This window comes from Ranitomeya imitator, chromosome 5, assembly GCF_032444005.1.
Source record: "Ranitomeya imitator isolate aRanImi1 chromosome 5, aRanImi1.pri, whole genome shotgun sequence".
NCBI lineage: Eukaryota > Metazoa > Chordata > Amphibia > Anura > Dendrobatidae > Ranitomeya > Ranitomeya imitator.
Genome location: NC_091286.1, coordinates 184,771,257 through 184,790,587, shown reverse-complemented (window position 1 = coordinate 184,790,587; position 19,331 = coordinate 184,771,257). Strand labels below are relative to the sequence as shown.

Sequence of the window (19,331 nt, the reverse complement as noted above, 5' to 3'; positions counted from 1 at the left end):
TTTTTAGCAAAGTTTGGAATTTTTTTTCACCACTTAGATAAAAAATAATCTAGACATGTTTGGTGTCTATGAACTCGCAATGACCTGGAGAATCATAAAGGCATGTCATTTTTAGCATTTAGTGAACTTTGCAAAAAAGCCAAACAAAAAACAAGTGTGGGATTGCACTTTTTTTGCAATTTCACCACACTTGGAATTTTGTTCCCATTTTCTAGTACAAGACATGGTAAAACCAATGGTGTCATTCAAAATTCCACCTCGTCCCGCAAAAAATAAGCCCTCTCATGGCCATATTGACAGAAAAATAAAAAAGTTATGGCTCTGGGAAGGAGGGTAGCGAAAAATGAAAACGCAAAAACTAAAAAGGGCTGCGGCGTGAAGGGGTTAAAGAAAACTAAGATGCCTATTTGTTCTTAGCTAGCAAGCTCTTTGAAATTCTGTTCCGACATAACTACCACTTATAAGTGACCTCTTCCAGGCTCCAGGGCATTTTGTCTGGGTATTTGTTGTTTAGTAAATATTTTCTTTTGAGTATCCAGGGCAGATGGTGCCTAGAAGATAACTCTGCCCAAGAGCTTGTTATAAATATAGGGAGGAGTTACCAGTGTGATGTGTAAAGGTCAACAACAGTGTGATGTTTAATGGTCATCAGTGTGATGTGCAATGGTCACCGGTGTTACCAGTGTGATATATAATAGCCGCCCTCTGCTCTCCTGATTTCATTGCAGAGCTGTGTGTGAGTATACCTGACACATCTGCAGGTTCCTATCAGATTCCAGCTCACAGTTAGGCCGGTTTCACATGTCAGTGGCTCCTGTACGTGATGTGACAGTTTCCTCACGTACCGGAGACACTGACTCATGTAGACACATTGAAATCAATGTGTCTCTGCACATGTCAGCGTGTTTTCACGGACCGTGTGTCCGTTTGGAAAACACAGAGACATGTCAGTGTTCGTGGGAGCGAACGGATTACACGGACCCATTAAAGTCAATGGGTCCGTGTAAAACACGTACCGCCCACGGACGCTATCCGTGTGCAGTCCGTGTGCCATGCAGGAGACAGCGCTACAGTAAGCGCTGTCCCCCCCACATGGTTCTGAAGCCGCCATTCATATCTTCTCTCCAGCATCGTTCGCTGGACAGAAGATATGAAAGATCCTTTTTTTTTCTTTTTCTCGTGTTTAAAATAAAGATCCCTGTCCCCACCCCCCTCCCACCCCCTGTGCACCCGCCCGCTGTTAATAAAATACTCACCCGGCTCCCTCGCAGTGTCCTGTCCTGGCCGCAGCTTCTCCTGTATGTGCGGTCACGTGGTGCCGCCGATTACAGTCATGAATATGTGGCTCCACCTACCATAGGGGTGGAGCCGCATATTCATCACTGTAATGTGCGGCACCACGTGACCGCTCATACAGGAGAAGCTGCGGCCAGGACAGGAAGCAGCGCCAGCGAGGGAGCCGGGTGAGTATTTTATTAACAGCGGGCGGGCGCACAGGGGGTGGGAGGGGGGTGGGGACGGGGATCTTTATTTTAAACACGAGAAAAAGAAAAAAAAAAGGATCTTTCATATCTTCTCTCCAGCAAAAGATGCTGGAGAAAAGATATGAATGGCGGCTTCAGCACCAGATGCAGGGGACAGCGCTAAACTTTAGCGCTGTCTCCTGCACGGTCCGTGTGGTCCTCAGTCGGCACACGGGCGCCACACGGATGCCGCACGTGTGCCACACTGATGTGCCACATAAACGCACCGACACACGGACACGGATAATTCCGGTACCGATTTTTCCGTTACCGGAATTATCTGGACGTGTGCGACTGGCCTTAGACAGGGCTGCAATATTGTTGACATACAGCAGAGCTCAGAGAGAAGCACACAATGTGTTTGTAAGGAGACAAAATTTCCTTTCTCCAGCTCTGTGTTTGTTACTTGTCTCACACTGATAACTCCCCGACATGTACAATAAGGCTGGGTTCACACTGCGTAAATGCAGTCTGTTAGAAGGACTACGTTACACCGCATTGACTGCAATGTCGGACGCATCGCTAGCGCATGCCCACAATGGGCGTGCGCTACGGATGTGCCGTCATTGAGTGACGGACCCGGATGCTCTATCGGCGCTAGCGATGTGCCAAAGTCGGCACTTTCGTTACAGCAGCCCGTTTAACGTATGTGTTGAACGGGCTGCTGTAACGCAGTGTGAACCTAGCCGAAGCTATGGAGGCAGAGTTATCTTCCAATTATCATCCTCCCCAGAGCCTGAAAATGGTAATTTATATAAGTGATAAAAGATAATTTATCATCAACAAGGCTTCTGATATGAGACACACAGGGATGACTCTCCTCAGCTGTCTATAACCTGTCTGCCCATATGAATAGATAGGTCAAATGTGGTCCCAGATTCTCTTTAACCATTTTTTTTTATTTCTGAACATTTTATTTTCTGAGGATAGCAGTTTTCTTTTGGATTATTGTACTATATCTGTAATCAGTTCATGACTGGGTCATTTACCCTTCTTCCTGACCAGGTACATTTTTGTGTTTTATCATATATTAGCTTTACATGGTTTAAAAAAGGTTTCTAGTTCATATAGTCAAATAACGTTTGCCACTTTTTTACCTGATACATTGGGCTTAATTGTAATGCTTTTATTATATTCCTTTTTTTGTTCTCATATCAGATGAAAATGTAAAGAAAAATGGGAAATATTTTTTATTTTTTATTTTTTATTGATGACCATAAGGGCAGCTTTAAATAATTTACATTTTGTTCTCCTTTCCATAGAGATTATTTTTATATTTTGGACATGTTTTTCTGTGTGTTTTTTTTGTTTGCATTTTTTTGAGTGTGTTTTTTTTTCTGGTTTTATTTTTACTATTTTTTATATATTTGTTTTTTGTATATACTTAAAACACTGTACCTCTCATACAGTCTTAACCCCTTAAGCCCCGAGGGTGGTTTGCACGTTAATGACCAGGCCAATTTTTACAATTCTGACCACTGTCCCTTTATGAGGTTATAACTCTGGAACGCTTCAACGGATCTTGGCGATTCTGACATTGTGTTCTCGTGACGTATTGTACTTCATGTTAGTGGTAAAATTTATTCGATAGAACTTGCGTTTATTTGAGAAAAAAATGGAAATTTGGCGAAAATTTTGAAAATTTTGCAATTTTCCAAATTTGAATTTTTATACCCTTAAATCACAGAGATATGTCATGTAAAATACTTAATAAGTAACATTTCCCACATGTCTACTTTACATCAGCACAATTTTGGAACCAAAATTTTTTTTATTAGGGAGTTATAAGGGTTAAAAGTTGACCAGCAATTTCTCATTTTTACAACACCATTTTTTTTTAGGGACCACATGTCATTTGAAGTCATTTTGAGGGGTCTATATGATAGAAAATACCCAAGTGTGACACCATTCTAAAAACTGCACCCCTCAAGGTGCTCAAAACCACATTCAAGAAGTTTATTAACCTTTCAGGTGTTTTACAGGAATTTTTGGAATGTTTAAATAAAAATGAACATTTAACTTTTTTCACACAAAATTTATTTCAGCTCCAATTTGTTTTATTTTACCAAGGGTAACAGGAGAAAATGGACCCCAAACGTTGTTGTACAATTTGTCCTGAGTACGTTGATATCCCATATGTGGGGATAAACCACTGTTTGGGCGCATGGCAGAGCTCGTAAGGAAAGGAGCACCATTTGACTTTTCAATGCAAAATTGACTGGAATTGAGATGGGACGCCATGTTGCGTTTGGAGAGCCCCTGATGTGCTTAAACATTGAAACCCCCCACAAGTGACACCATTTTGGAAAGTAGACCCCTTAAGGAACTTATCTAGATGTGTGGTGAGCACTTTGACCCACCAAGTGCTTCATAGAAGTTTATAATGCAGAGCCGTAAAAATAAAAAATCATATTTTTTCACAAAAATGATCTTTTTGCCCCCAATTTTTTATTTTCCCAAGGGTAAGAGAAGAAAATAGATGACAAAAGTTGTTGTGCAATTTGTCCTGAGTACGTTGATACCCCATATGTGGGGGTAAACCACTGTTTGGGCGCATGGCAGAGCTCGGAAGGGAAGGAGCGCCATTTGACTTTTCAATGCAAAATTGACTGGAATTGAGATGGGACGCCATGTTGCGTTTGGAGAGCCCCTGATGTGCCTAAATATTGAAACCCCCCACAAGTGACACCATTTTGGAAAGTAGACCCCCTAAGGAACTTATCTAGATGTGTTTTGAGAGCTTTGAGCCCCCAAGTGTTTCACTACAGTTTATAACGCAGAGCCGTGAAAATAAAAATTCTTTTTTTTTTCACAAAAATGATTTTTTAGTCCCCAGTTTTGTATTTTCACAAGGGTAACAGGATAAATTGGACCCCGAAAGTTGTTGTCCAATTTGTCCTGAGTACGCTGATACCCCATATGTGGAAGGGAAGCACTGTTTGGGCGCATGGCAGAGCTCGGAATGGAACGAGCGCCATTTGGAATACAGACTTAGATGGATTGGTCTGCAGGCATCACGTTGCATTTGCAGAGCCCCTGATGTACCCAAACAGTATAAACCCCCCACAAGTGACCCCATATTGGAAACTAGACCCCCCAAGGAACTTATCTAGATGTGTTGTGAGAAGTTTGAACCCCCAAGTGTTTCACTACAGTTTATAACACAGAGCCGTGAAAATAAAAATTCTTTTTTTTTTCACAAAAATGATTGTTTAGCCCCCAGTTTTGTATTTTCACAAGGGTAACAGGATAAATTGGACCCCAAAAGTTGTTGTCCAATTTGTCCTGAGTACGCCGATACCCCATATGTGGGGGGGAACCACTGTTTGGGTGCATGGCAGAGCACGGAAGGGAAGGAGCGCCATTTGGAATACAGACTTAGATGGATTGGTCTGCAGGCATCACGTTGCATTTGCAAAGCCCCTGATGTACCCAAACAGTAGAAACCCCCCACAAGTGACCCCATATTTGAAACTAAACCCCCCAAGGAACTTATCTAGATGTGTTGTGAGAACTTTGAACCCCCAAGTGTTTCACTACAGTTTATAACGCAGAGCCGTGAAAATAAAAATTCTTTTTTTTTTCACAAAAATGATTTTTTAGCCCCCAGTTTTGTATTTTCACAAGGGTAACAGGATAAATTGGACCCCAAACGTTGTTGTCCAATTTGTCCTGAGTACGCTGATACCCTATATGTGGGGGGAACCACTGTTTGGGCGCATGGCAGAGCTCGGAAGGGAAGGAGCGCCATTTGGAATACAGACTTAGATGGATTGGTCTGCAGGCGTCACGTTGCATTTGCAGAGCCCCTGATTGGAAACTAGACCTCCCAAGGAACCTATCTAGATGTGTTGTGAGAACTATGAACCCCCAAGTGTTTCACTGCAGTTTACAACGCAGAGCCGCGAAAATAAAAAAAATTATTTTTCCAACAAAAATGATTTTTAGCCCCCCACATTTTTATTTTCCCAAGGATAACAAGAGAACTTAGACCGCAAAAGTTGTTGTCCAATTTGTCCTGAGTACGCTGATACCCCATATGTTGGGGTAAACCCCTGTTTGGGCGCACCGGAGAGCTCGGAAGGGAAGGAGCACTGTTTTACTTTTTCAACGCAGAATTGGCTGGAATTGAGATCGGACGCCATGTCACGTTTGGAGAGCCCCTGATGTGCCTGAACAGTGGAAACTCCCCAATTCTACCTGAAACCCTAACACACCCCTAACCCTAATCCCAACGGTAACCCTAACCACACCCCTAACCCTGACACACCCCTAATTCTAATCCCAACCCTAATCCCAACCGTAAATATAATCCAAACCCTAACTTTAGCTCCAACCCTAACCCCAACCCTAACCCTAGCCCCAACCCTAACCCTAGCCCTAACCCTAGCCCTAACCCTAGCCCCAACCCTAACCCCAACCCTAGCCCCAACCCTAACCCTAGCCCTAACCCCAGCCCAAACCCTAGCCCTAACCCTAGCCCCAACACTAACCCTAGCCCTAACCCTAGCCCTAACCCTAACCCTAGCCCTGATGGGAAAATGTAAATAAATACATTTTTTTAATTTTATTATTTTTCCCTAACTAAGGGGGTGATGAAGGGGGGTTTAATTTACTTTTATAGCGTTTTTTATATCGGATTTTTATGATTTGCAGCCGTCACACACTAAAATACGCTTTTTTTATAGCAAAAAAGTTTTTGCGTCTCCACATTTTGAGACCTATAATTTTTCCATATTTTGGTCCACAGAGTCATGTGAGGTCTTGGTTTTTGCAGGACGAGTTGACGTTTTTATTGGTAACATGTTTGGACACGTGACAGTTTTTGATCACTTTTTATTCCGATTTTTGTGAGGCAGAATGACCAAAAACCAGCTATTCATGAATTTCTTTTGGGGGAGGCGTTTATACCATTCCGCGTTTGGTAAAGTGGATGAAGCAGTTTTATTCGTCGGGTCAGTACGATTACAGCGATACCTCATTTATATCATTTTTTTATGTTTTGGCGCTTTTATACGATAAAAGCTATTTTATAGAAAAAATAATTATTTTGGCATCGCTTTATTCTCAGGACTATAACTTTTTTATTTTTTTGCTTATTATGCTTTGTGGCGGCTCCTTTTTTGCGGGACAAGATGACGTTTTCAGCGGTATCATGGTTATTTATATCCGTCTTTTTGATTGCGTGTTATTCCACTTTTTGTTTGGCGCTATGACAATAAAGCGTTGTTTTTTCGCTCGTTTTTTTTTTTTTCTTACGGTGTTCACTGAAGGGGTTAACTAGTGGGATAGTTTTATAGGTCGGGTCGTTACGGGCGCGGCGATACTAAATATGTGTACTTTTATTGTTTTTTTTTAGATAAAGAAATGTATTTATGGGAATAATATTTTTTTTATTTATTTATTTATTTAGTAATTTTTTTTATTTTTTTTTTACACATGTGTAAATTTTTTTTAAACTTTTTTACTTTGTCCCAGGAGGTGACATCACAGATCGCCGATCTTACAGTTTGCACAGCACTCTGTAAGATCGGCGATCTCACTGACATCGCTGCAGGCTTACCAGCACCTGCAGGCGACCCGGAAGTACTCCCTGCAGGGCCAGGATGCAGCCCCGCGGCCATTTTGGATCCGGGGCCTGCAGGGAGAAGACGCTCGGTACAAGGTGAGCACATCACCTTGTACCGATCGTCTCAGGGAAGCCCGCAGGGAGCCCCCTCCCTGCGAGATGCTTCCCTGTACCGCCGGCACATCGCGATCATGTTTGATCGCGGTGTGCCGGGGGTTAATGTGCCGGGAGCGGTCCGTGACAGCTCCTGGCACATAGTGCCGGATGTCAGCTGCGATAGTCAGCTGACACCCGGCCGCGATCGGCCGCGCTCCCCCCGTGAGCGCGGCCGATCGCATATGACGTACTATCCCGTCACTGGGAATTAAGTCCCAGGTCACCTCGACGGCATAGTACGTCATGTGGGATTAAGGGGTTAAAGGAAGTAGGGTATGTGCACACAATGCAGATTTAGTGCAGAACTGCAGGAGATTTTTCTGCAGCAGAAACGCTGCAGAACTGCACTGTGATTTACAGTACAATGTAAATCAATGTGAAAAAAAAAAAGCTGTGCACATGGTGCAGAAAAATCTGCGCAGAAACGCTGCAAATTTCAAAGAAGTGCATGTCACTTCTTTTGTGCAGTTCTGCAGCGTTTCTGCACCCCTCCATAATAGAAATCCATTGGTAAAATCTGCACAAAAAACGCATAAAAAACGCATAAAAAACGCATCAAAAACGCACTAAAAACGCACCAAAAACGCATAAAAAACGCACCTGCGGATTCTGCCAGGAGATGCAGATTTAGTGCAGATTTTATGCAGAAAATTCTGCACCAAATCTGCATCGTGTGCACACAGCCGTAGGGTGAAGGGTATGTGTGTCTGTGTGTGTGTGTGGGGGGCAATTTTAATACATCAATGCAGGTTTTTTTTTCTCCGATCTCCCTTGTAACTGGAGCTGGTATATTATCCCCACCTACAAGGATATTTCAGCCTTCAGATGATGCAGGAAAAGGGCTTCCTTATCTGTATACCCTACTCTAGCTCAGCATTGTGTTTAAAGAGGTAGAGGCCATAGACATAGTAATAAATCATATTTGTCTTCTTTCAGGGAAGTGCTGCTGTATCTGGCAGCAGCTTCCCTCCCCAGATCTCCTCATCTTGTGAACACTGATTAGACTGCATTGACATTTTATAATGTCAGTGCAAAGATAACAATGGACTGCCTGGACTAAAGGTACCGTCACACTGAACGATATCGCTAGCGATTCGTGACGTTGCAGCGTCCTGGCTAGCGATATCGTTCAGTTTGAGGATCCTGCTGTGATGTCGTTGGTCGCTGCAGAAAGTCCAGAACTTTATTTCGTCGCTGGACTCCCTGCAGACATCGCTGAATCGGCGTGTGTGACGCTGATTCAGCGATGTCTTCACTGGTAACCAGGGTAAACATCGGGTTATTAAGCGCAGGGCCGCGCTTAGTAACCCGATGTTTACCCTGGTTACCATCGTAAAAGTAAAAAAAACAAACACTACATACTTACCTTCAGCTGTCTGTCCCCGGCGCTCTGCTTCCTGCACTGGCTGTGAGCGCCGGTCAGCCGGAAAGCAGAGCGGTGACGTCACCGCTCTGCTTTCCGGCCGCTGTCCTCACAGTCAGTGCAGGAAGCAGAGCGCCGGGGACAGACAGCTGAAGGTAAGTATGTATTGTTTTTTTTTTTTACTTTTACAATGGTAACCAGTGTAAACATTGGGTTACTAAGCGCGGCCCTGCGCTTAGTAACCCAATGTTTACCCTGGTTACCCGGGGACTTCGGGATCGTTGGTCGCTGGAGAGCTGTCTGTGTGACAGCTCTCCAGCGACCAAACAGCAACGTTGTCAGTATCGCTGCAGCGTCGCTTAGTGTGAAGGTACCTTTAGAGATAATTATCTAGAAGTGTGGATAAGAACTTTCAGCCTGTTCTGATTCATCAAGACACACAGTGATCTTTTCCTCAGGATTGGTAGCAAAATTTATGCCATAATTGGTCCCATACTTTTTTGGGATGTTCACAATGCCGCCGTGACTAGCTTATGTAGCTTACTGTACATTGATTAACCTTAAAAAATAAATAAAAAAAATGACTTGGGGTCTCTCCCATTTTTGGTAACCAGCTAAGGTAAAGAAGACAGCTGAGAGCTGATATTATCAGGCTGGGAAGATCCATGGTTATAGGGCCCTCCCTAGCCTAAAAATACCAACCTGTAGCCACCCCAAAATTGGAGCATAATAACAGATGCTCCAATTCTGGCTCTTCACTTTTGCTCTTCATGATTGCCCTGGTGCGTTGGCAATCAGATTAATGTTAGTTGGGGTTGATCTTAGGCCGGTTTCACACGTCAGTGGCTCCGGTACGTGAGGTGACAGTTTCCTCACGTACCGGAGCCACTGACACACGTAGACACATCTTTTCAGATGTCATTGATTTTTTGCGAACCGTGTCTCCGTGTGCCAAACACGGAGACATGTCAGTGTTCGTGGGAGCTCACGGATTACATGGACCCATTAAAGTCAATGGGTCCGTGTAAAACACGTACCGCACACGGACATTGTCCGTGTGCAGTCCGTGTGCCATGCAGGAGACAGCGCTACATTAAGTGCTGTCCCCCCCACTGGTGCTGAAGCCGCCATTCATATCTTCTCGGCAGCAGCGTTTGCTGCAGGGAAGATATGAATAATAGTGTGTAAAATGCAGATCCAGGTCCCCCCCCCCCTCCCATCCCCTGTGCGCCCCCCCCCGCTGTGATTAAAATACTCACCTAGCTTCCGGATCCCTTGCCGCAGCGTCCTCTTCTGGCCGCAGCTTCTCCTGTATGCGGTCACGTGGGTCCGCCGATTACAATCATGAATATGCGGCTCTACCTCCCAAAGGGGTGGAGCCGTATATTCAGTACTGTAAATGAGCGGCCCCACGTGACCGCATACAGGAGAAGCTGCGGCCAGAAGAGGACGGTGCGGCGAGGGATCCAAAAGCTAGGTGAGTATTTTAATCACAGCGGGGGGGGGGGGGGGGGGGCGCACAGTGGGTGGGATCTGCATTTTACACACTAATATTAATATCTTCCCTGCAGCAAACGCTGCTGCAGGGAACATATGAATGGGGCTTCAGCACGATGCCGGGGACAGCGCTAAACTTTAGCGCTGTCTCCGGCACGGTGCGTGTGGTACCCAGTGGGCACACGGGCGGCACATGTGTGCCGCACGTGTGCCACACTGATGTGCCACGTGTGCACACGGACACACGGACACGGATAACTCCAGTACCGTTTTTGTACAGTACTGGAATTATCTGGACGTGTGAAACTGGCCTTAGCTGTGAATTGTCCAAAAACACTGCTGACAATTGAGATCAATATTTTAGCCAATGTACGACTTTAGTTATGGTCTGTGTCTCGGCTGGAATATGGATATTTCCATGAGGCATAGGCTTCATTCTCAGGAAGTAGGCATAAAGTAGTGGATTTGTTTTTTTCACAGTATTTCTTTAAATAGGTTTCCCTGAACATAGGGCATTACATTGCCTTCCACTGTTGAAACACCCATTACCAGCTGTGCTACTTAGCATCTGATAATAATTTTCCCTTCAGTAACAGCTAATGCAGATAAGCGTATTATTAAAATTGGATACCAGACGGAAAGCACACTGACCAATTTGGCTGTTCAGATGACAGATTTTTCATGCAGACTGAGTATATATGAGAAAAAAATCTAATCATGGACTATTCTTTTGCATTTTGGATGAAACTCACCTATTCAATTCTATGAATGCCTAAAAAGAAAAATTATCCCATGCAGCCCATTCATATTGCATTTGATTTTTAAGGGTGTATTGCAATTCTTAACATAGAAAGCTGTAAATAGACTTGTAATATTTATTTTTTTTAAAAGATAATATATAAGCAAGGGTGTCATTTGGACGTTAAAGAGAATCTGTCAGTATTATCACCCCTTCTAAGCCGTCTATATGGGTATGTAGGTCATAGAACGTGGAATAACATTATATCTGGATATCTTTGATCCGAAGTCTTATTCCAGATTAAATTCAAGGTTTTCTTAATATATAAGTTAATTGTTAAGTTCTGTGGGCTGGACATAGACCTCCCAGAGAGTATTTCTCCAGGGCTTATTTTAAATCAAAGGGGCAATACCAGTGTGAGACATGTAATCACTGACAGTCCATTCTCCTGATATACATTAAACATATCATGTGGCTTGACACCAAATTTAGAAATCTATGAACACCCGACTTTACTAACTTTAATTTCTTGATGCAGATTCAACAATGGGAACAGAACTTGGAAAAGTTTAATATGGATCTCTTTCGTATGCGTTGCTATTTGTCCAGCCTGCAAGGAGGGGAGCTGCCAAACCCTAAAAGTTTGCTAGCAGCTGCTGGAAGACCATCAAAACTGGCACTGGGAAGGCTTGGTATATTTTCAGTCTCCTCATTCCATGCATTGGTAAGTTGATGTCTGTTCACTTATAAAGGGACTATACACACTATGATTATGAAATGTAGGAAATGTATTTAAAAGTGCAAAAGGCAGAATGGAGCTCGCCATTATCAGTCATGTTGCAGCCACTGTATGTCGACGTAGACATACCAATTCAAAGAAGTCTACCAATTGCCTGTTCTCCGTGCTTATCCAGAAGGTGGGCATGTCTGGATTACTAGTCACAATGACACATATTTAATATGTTGTATAGCTGGCAATCTAAGGTGTGACAATATAGGTAGGACATATATGTAGTTTACATGCAGGAGTCTGCTACAATTCATCTTTTAACTTCCATCTTTTAAATTACATCTTTTTAATTATGATTTTGAATTAGACTGAATTGGACTGGAATTGACTGGAAGGTAACAGAATACCAACCACTACAATGTTTCGATTTCTTTTCTCTTTCACCCCCATACTACTTTCCTTCTTACAATCTCCTGCAACCCTCCACCTAGTAAGGAACTAGTCATTTCTTCCTCCATACTCCCCAGCCACCTCACCTTCTCCTCAGAACTGTTCCTCCACATACAATCCTTTTTCTCCAGACACACACGGCTGCATCATGTCCTATCCTGCTCCCACCTTCTAATATTCTGTCTGCTACTCCTCCATCGCTGGTGACATATCCCCAAATGCCGGCCCTCCCCAACTCATCCCCACACTCATTTCTAACCTCCTGCCACGATCCTCCGCACGTTTTCCCAACCATGACAACCTCATACCCATTCATCCAGCCAACACTCCCCCGCTCCCCCTACTTGGAGCACTATGGAACGCACGCTCCGTCTGCAACAAACTGACATTTATCCACGACCTCTTCATCACTAACAAACTCTCCTTCCTCGGCCTCACTGAAACCTGGCTCACCCCCTCTGACTCTGCCTCTCGAGCGGCACTCTCCTATGGCGGATTCCACCTCTCTCACACCCCTCGCCCCAGCATCAAACGTGGTGGAGGAGTTGGCTTGCTCCTGTCTGACACCTGCTCCTTTACTCCAATCCCGCTACCACCCTCCGCTAATCTTCCCTCGTTTGAGGTGCACTCTGTCCGCATCTATACTCCCTCCAACCTCCAGCTGGCTGTCATCTACCGCCCCCCAGAACTAGCCATCTCCACCTTTCTCGACCACTTCACCACCTGGCTACTTCATTTCCTCTCTGTCGACATCCCCACTATCATCATGGGTGATTTCAATATCTCCATTGACACTTCCACCTCAGCTGCCTCTAAACTTCTATCACTGACTGCCTCCTTTGGCCTCACTCAATGGTCCTCTGAGGCCACTCACAAAGATGGCCACACGCTGGACCTCATCTTCACCCGCCTCTGCTCCCTTACTAATCTCATTAACACACCCCTCCCCCTGTCTGACCACAACCTACTGACATTCTCTTCCCTCTCCTCTCCTAATGTGCAACCCCCACTCCACAAACTCCCTCGCAGAACTCAACTTACAATCACTCTCGGAGTCCCTTCTCTCTCTCACAGACATAGCCTCCCTTCATGACACAGATGCTGCTGCCACTTTTTATAACACCACAACAACAGCAACACTCAATTCGGCCGCCCCGCTCATGCATAGTAAAACTCGTACAATTAACAGGCAGCCCTGGCTGACCAGCCTGACCAAAGAATTGAGACGGGCTTCCAGGATTGCTGAGCGGACATGGAAGCAATCCCGCTCTGCCGACCACTTCACTACATACAAGCAGTCCCTCGCCAGCTTCAAGTCTGCGCTCACTGCCGCAAAACAAACTTACTTCTCATCTCTCATATCCTCCCTGTCTCACAACCCTAATCAGCTTTTCAACACTTTCAATTCTCTACTCCGTCCCCCAGCACCTCCCCCCTCCCCCCTCATTTCTGCTGAAGACTTCGCCTCTTTCTTTAAACAGAAGATCGATACGATCAGAGAAAGCTTTGGCCCACAGCGCCCACTGCCCCTCTTAGCAGCTCAACCCTGCTCCTCCAAAACCAGCTTCTCCACCATGACAGAAGATCAGCTCTCCACCCTCCTGTCAAGATCACACCTCACCACCTGCACGCTTGACCCGCTCCCATCCCACCTCATCCCTAACCTTTCCATGGTCTTCATCCCAACCCTAACGCACCTCTTCAACCTCTCACTCAGAACAGGTGTCTTCCCCTCATCTTTCAAGCATGCCAAGATCACACCCATCCTCAAAAAGCCCTCCCTCGACCCATCCTCTGTGTCTAGCTATCGCCCGATATCTCTTCTCCCTTATGCCTCCAAATTGCTGGAGCAACACGTCCATCTTGAACTGTCCTCCCACCTCTCCTCCTGCTCCCTCTTTGATCGGTTACAATCAGGCTTCCATTCCCACCACTCAACTGAAACTGCCCTAACTAAAGTCACCAATGACCTACTAACTGCCAGGAGCAAGCGACACTACTCTGTCCTCCTTCTCCTGGACCTGTCTTCTGCCTTTGACACTGTGGACCACTCCTTTTGCTACAAATTCTCTCATCTCTTGGCATCACAGACTTGGCCCTTTCCTGGATCTCGTCATATCTGACAGACCAAACATTCAGTGTCTCCCTCCCCCATACCACCTCCTCACTTCGCCCCTTGTCAATCGGTGTTCTGAAGGCTCTGTTCTAGGACCCCTACTCTTCTCCATCCACACTTTCGGCCTGAGACAGCTCATAGAATCCCACGGTATGCAGTACCACCTCTACGCCGATGACACGCAGATCTACCGATCCAGACCTGACCTCACCTCCTTACTTACCCAAATCCCGCACTGTTTGTCTGCTATTTCAGCCTTCTTTTCTGCTCGCTCTCTACAACTGAACATGGACAAAACAGAGTTCATCATCTTTCCCCCATCTCACTCTACCCCTCCACCAGACCTATCCATCAATGTCAATGGCTGCTCACTTTCCTCAGTCCCACACGCCCGATGCCTCGGGGTGATCCTCGACTCTGCCCTCTCTTTCAAGCCACATATCCAAGCCCTTGCCTCCTCCTGCCGTCTCAAACTCAAAAATATTTCCCGGATCCGTGCTTTCCTTGACCGCAACACCGCAAAAACGCTAATGCATGCCCTTATCATCTTCCGCCTCGACTACTGCAATCTCCTACTCTCTGGACTCCCCTCTAGCACTCTGGCACCGCTCCAATCCATCCTACACTCTGCTGCCCGACTAATCTACCTGTCTCCCCGTAATTCCCCAGCCTCTCCCCTATGTCATGCTCTTCACTGGCTTCCTATCGCCCAGAGACTCCAGTTCAAAACCCCCACAATGACATTCAAAGCCATCCACAACCTGTCTCCTCCATACATCTGTGACATGGTCTCCCGGTACCTACCTACACGCAACCTCCGATCCTCTCAAGACCTCCTTCTCTACTCCCCTCTCATCTCTTCTTCCCACAACCGCATCCAAGACTTCTCCCGTGCTTGCCCCATACTCTGGAACTCTCTACCCCAACACATCAGACTCTCGCCTACCATAGAAACCTTCAAAAAGAACCTGAAGACCCACCTCTTCCGACAAGCCTATAGCCTGCAGTGATCCTGAAGTTACTGAACCGCCGCGCAACCTGCCCTACCCTCTCCTAGTGTTTCATCACCCATCCCCTGCAGACTGTGAGCCCTCGCAGGCAGGGTCCTCCCTCCTTATGTACCCATGTGCCTTGTTATCTGCTCATGTTTAATGTATTTGTCTATATTTGCCTCGTATTCATATGTAAAGCCCCATGGAATAAATGGCGCTATAAAAATGTATAATAATAATAATAATAATAACATGCCCATCATGGCTATGATGCCTCCAGGCACCGGACAAACTCATGTAAAGATACAGATTTTCATGTAACAGGGTCTGAATAGCATTCAAACAGTAAGGCTCTGTACAAATGTTGCTTCTTGGCTGCTTTTTTTCTGAAGGGTATGTGTCCACGTGCAGTAAACGCTGCGTGTTTGACGCTGCATAGAGACGCAGCGTCAAACACGCAGCATCCAGATGTTACAGCATAGTGGAGGGGATTTAATGAAATCCCATCTCCACTATGCGTGGTAACACGCACGTGGCGGCCCTGCGACTCCGGACATGCTGCGCTTCTTTTCAGATCGCAGCATGTCCGTATATCTTGCAGCGATGCTGCGTCGCCGCAAGATATAGCACAGGGCCCTATGCGATGGGTGCGATGATCCCGGATGTGTGCTATAAACACATCCGGTATCATCGTGTCCCAGAAGGGGGCGGGGCTTAGCGCAGAGCGGCAAAGCCGCTCCAACGATACCGCCGGCCATCCTGAAGGTGGACACATACCCTAAAAAAGCTGCAAACAAAAATCAGGTTTTGCTGGCTTTTTTGCTGCTTTTCTTGCCCCATTTTTTCAGGATCTCACAGTTCAGCTTCGCTTCCACTACACAAGCATGAACAATGCAAGGTGTTAGGTCACCAATGTAAAACGTATGTGAAACTATGAGACCATTTTGAAAAAAAGGGAAATTTGATCAAAATATTTAGAAAAAGATTTTTATGTCTGAAAAAATAGTGTCCAATCTGAGCAAATAAATTCATATGAGTAAGAAAAAATGCACAAATTACAATGCAGTACATTGACTTTGTCGGACATTGGACACTTTTACACATTGGTTGGTCAGGTATTGTTCAATTTCACACATTGGTCAGGCATTGATTACTTCCATCACTAATTTAATTAACTGTACTAATCCTAACATCCAGGTTCAAGTGAAGGCACCAATACATTGTGGTTTAAACCTGGGAAAATCACAAAACTAAATTCATTTCACATCCTACTGTACCTGCTTTTTTCAGTAAAACACTGCAAAAACTGATGGCAACTTTGTTTGCTGTGTTTTTGCAGTTTTTTTACACTTACTCTTTGCTTTCTATGGGTGAAAAAATGCTGCAAAACGCTGAAAGAAATGACATGCTGCATTTTTCGAAAAAGCTGCACTTTTCCAATTCAGTCTTGAAAAAACAAACAAGCGTGTGCATGAGATTTCTGAAATCTCATAGCTTTTGGTGGCACTGTAAAAAGCAGCTTATAATTTGTTTAAAAAAGTAGCAAAAACAAATTGTGTGAACATAGCCTAAGACTGCGTGCATACGTTGCATTTCTGCTGCGTTTTTTAAGTGCGGATTTGTCACAAAAGCTGGAGGGAATCCTGATGCCAGCAAAGTGAAAGGGAATCCTGAAGTGTCTTGCACACTTTACTTATTTGTGACCTGCAGATTTAAATCTGCGGCGTCTCAATTATTTCAGCATTTTTGCTGCAGATTTTACAAATACTAATGAGTGGGCAAAAATCTGCACCAAAAAAGCAAGTTTTTCCTGCCAAAAGATGCCGAAATGGTGCAGAATTTTTTTACGTGTGCACATACCCTTAGTTTGCCATCTATAATGAACGACAAACTAAACAGCTCAGAATGAACAAATGGTTTAAAATCAGCCATTTAGCATGTCCTGTATTGTGCTGGCATACAGACGGTAACGTCAGGTCAGCGTTTTCTCAGTCCGTGGAATAAGCCCTGTGAGGTCATCCTCGGTGTGTAATCCCAGTGTATGTGTAACCTGTGGAGGCTGTTAAGCTATACATTGGCCAATTGAATAGCTTGTTTTCGGTGTAAAACTTGACACTCTACATATTATTGTGTTCTATTACTTTTTTATTTCCAGATTTGCTCCCGGGATGAGTCTGCTTTACGGAAACGGACATTTTCTTTGTCACATAAAGTACAAATCAAGAAGAGTTTGTTTTCTTCCCTTAAAGGGCTGGACACCTTGGCAAAGAGAATGAAAGACAAACGGCCTTCAATAACTCAGGTAAAATAATCAGACCACAGCCTTGCCGTTATAAAAAAGTCTGATTGCTTATGCAGTGGAAGGCAAAAAACCCTTGTGACAAAGAAATAGCTAGTTGTTCTTATCATGTTAGGGGAGAAAGGCCTAAAAATGTCAAAAACTCTTCAAGGGCTCATTCCCACATGCAATGAAATCGGACGAATGCAATCCAAATAAAAATCGGATTGCATTACGACCAATGTTATTCTATCATTGTGTTCAGCTGCGATTTTTTTTTTTCCAGCTCGGATCAGATCACGATTGGACTGGGAAAAAAAATCACAGCATGCTGGGATTGTGATAAGAAATTGAATAGTATTTCGCAATAGAAGTCAATTGGTGCGGGAAAAAAAATTGGACCATGGGAGGGCTGTCTGATTTTTCCATACTGATGTCCTTTGAAAAGCCGGCATTTCAGCAGCCACATACAGGAAAATCACAGTGGGACCCGACAGGAAAGAACACATAGATTACATACAGTATATACACATAGAATAGATAGCTATATAGATGTAGTACAGTGTGTGAGCAGCTTACTGTACATGTATTTAATTAATAAATTATTTTTTTTTTTTCATTGGTGTGGGCTCCTGCTTAAATTTCTTAACCAGCAGAGGGAAAGTCGATGGCTGGGGGCAGATGTTTATAGCCGGGGAAGGGGGTAATACCCATGGAGGTTCCCAAGCTATTATTATCAGCTCATAGCTGTACAAACAAGTAAAATGCTTGATGCTTGAAGGAAAACGCAGCACATAGTGTAGGATTCTATGGCTGGGGATATGCAGTATAACACAATAGGAAAGCTCTCACTCTGTGTGGTTGTGACAGCAGCAACACTTATAGCCCCAACTAAACCAAGGACGCCCAGGTAGGTATAGACTGCTGTTCAATATACAGAAAGAATGTGAATAAACATATACAAAACCCAGGCACCCGCCCTGCAAAGCATATAAAATTGTTTTCTGTCTTAAAATAACATATTTCTGACTCTTTCTGATTTTTTTCATCAGTATGATTACGGCAATATCAAACTTGTCCATTTTTAAAATAAAATAATTTTAAAAATGGACAAGTTTGATATTGCCGTAATCATACTGAAATGACTGAAATGACTGAAATGAAAATGTTACAGATCTTGGAAAATGGAGACACAATCAAAAAACATTTTTTTTTAAACAAATTAGATTCTTTTTGACCATTAAAATAAATGGTCAAAAAGAATCTAATTTGTTTTAAAAAAAATGTTTTTTGATTGTGTCTCCATTTTCCAAGATCTGTAACATTTTCATTTTTTTATCCATATAGCTGTGTGAGGGTTTTTTTTTTTTTTGCAGATATACTACATTTGATCTTTTCTTACAGATGAAAAAAAAATGTAATTTTGCTATTTTTAATTTTTATCTGTTTGTTAGGTAGTCCTCGTATATGTTTCAGCTGTCTAACAGCCGCGAAGCATGCAGCCCCAGGAACTCGAACATAACATTCAAGCATGTCCAAGATACTCGGATAACACCCGAGTACACTCGCTCATCACTAGAAATGAACATTATTATTGATTGTTCAGCTCATACAGTTTGCATTGAAATGTGCAAAAGGTGTTAAATGAGCAATGAGGTTATTGTTGGTCCTGTTCCTTATGGGTTGAAATCTGCCTAGTATAAACCTTCCTTGTTTGTTATTGGAAGAAGTGAAGATTTGAAAGGGTGATGCCAAAAAGATTAAATGCATCTGTTCATGATTTGTATTTAGAAGCATATAGAAAACTGTCAAAACAGAACGTGTGACTCAAGTTAAAAAGTAAAATTTTATTAAATCTGAAAATAAAAAAAATATCACATAAAAAGTTAAGGACAGGGGTAATATGCAGTAAAATGAC

At 43.9% G+C, this 19,331-nt stretch overlaps 1 protein-coding gene across 3 annotated transcripts in view; it reads left to right on the top strand.

Moving 5' to 3' along the window:
- Nucleotides 1-19,331, top strand: part of TIAM2 (TIAM Rac1 associated GEF 2) — an 810,124-nt gene that overhangs the window by 422,342 nt on the left and 368,451 nt on the right. For all 3 annotated transcript variants that reach the window (XM_069769403.1, XM_069769402.1, XM_069769404.1), the window contains exons 8-9: nt 11,386-11,571; nt 17,291-17,437. In XM_069769403.1, the coding sequence (XP_069625504.1) occupies nt 11,386-11,571; nt 17,291-17,437 (333 nt within the window). The remainder of the gene's footprint in view (nt 1-11,385; nt 11,572-17,290; nt 17,438-19,331) is intronic.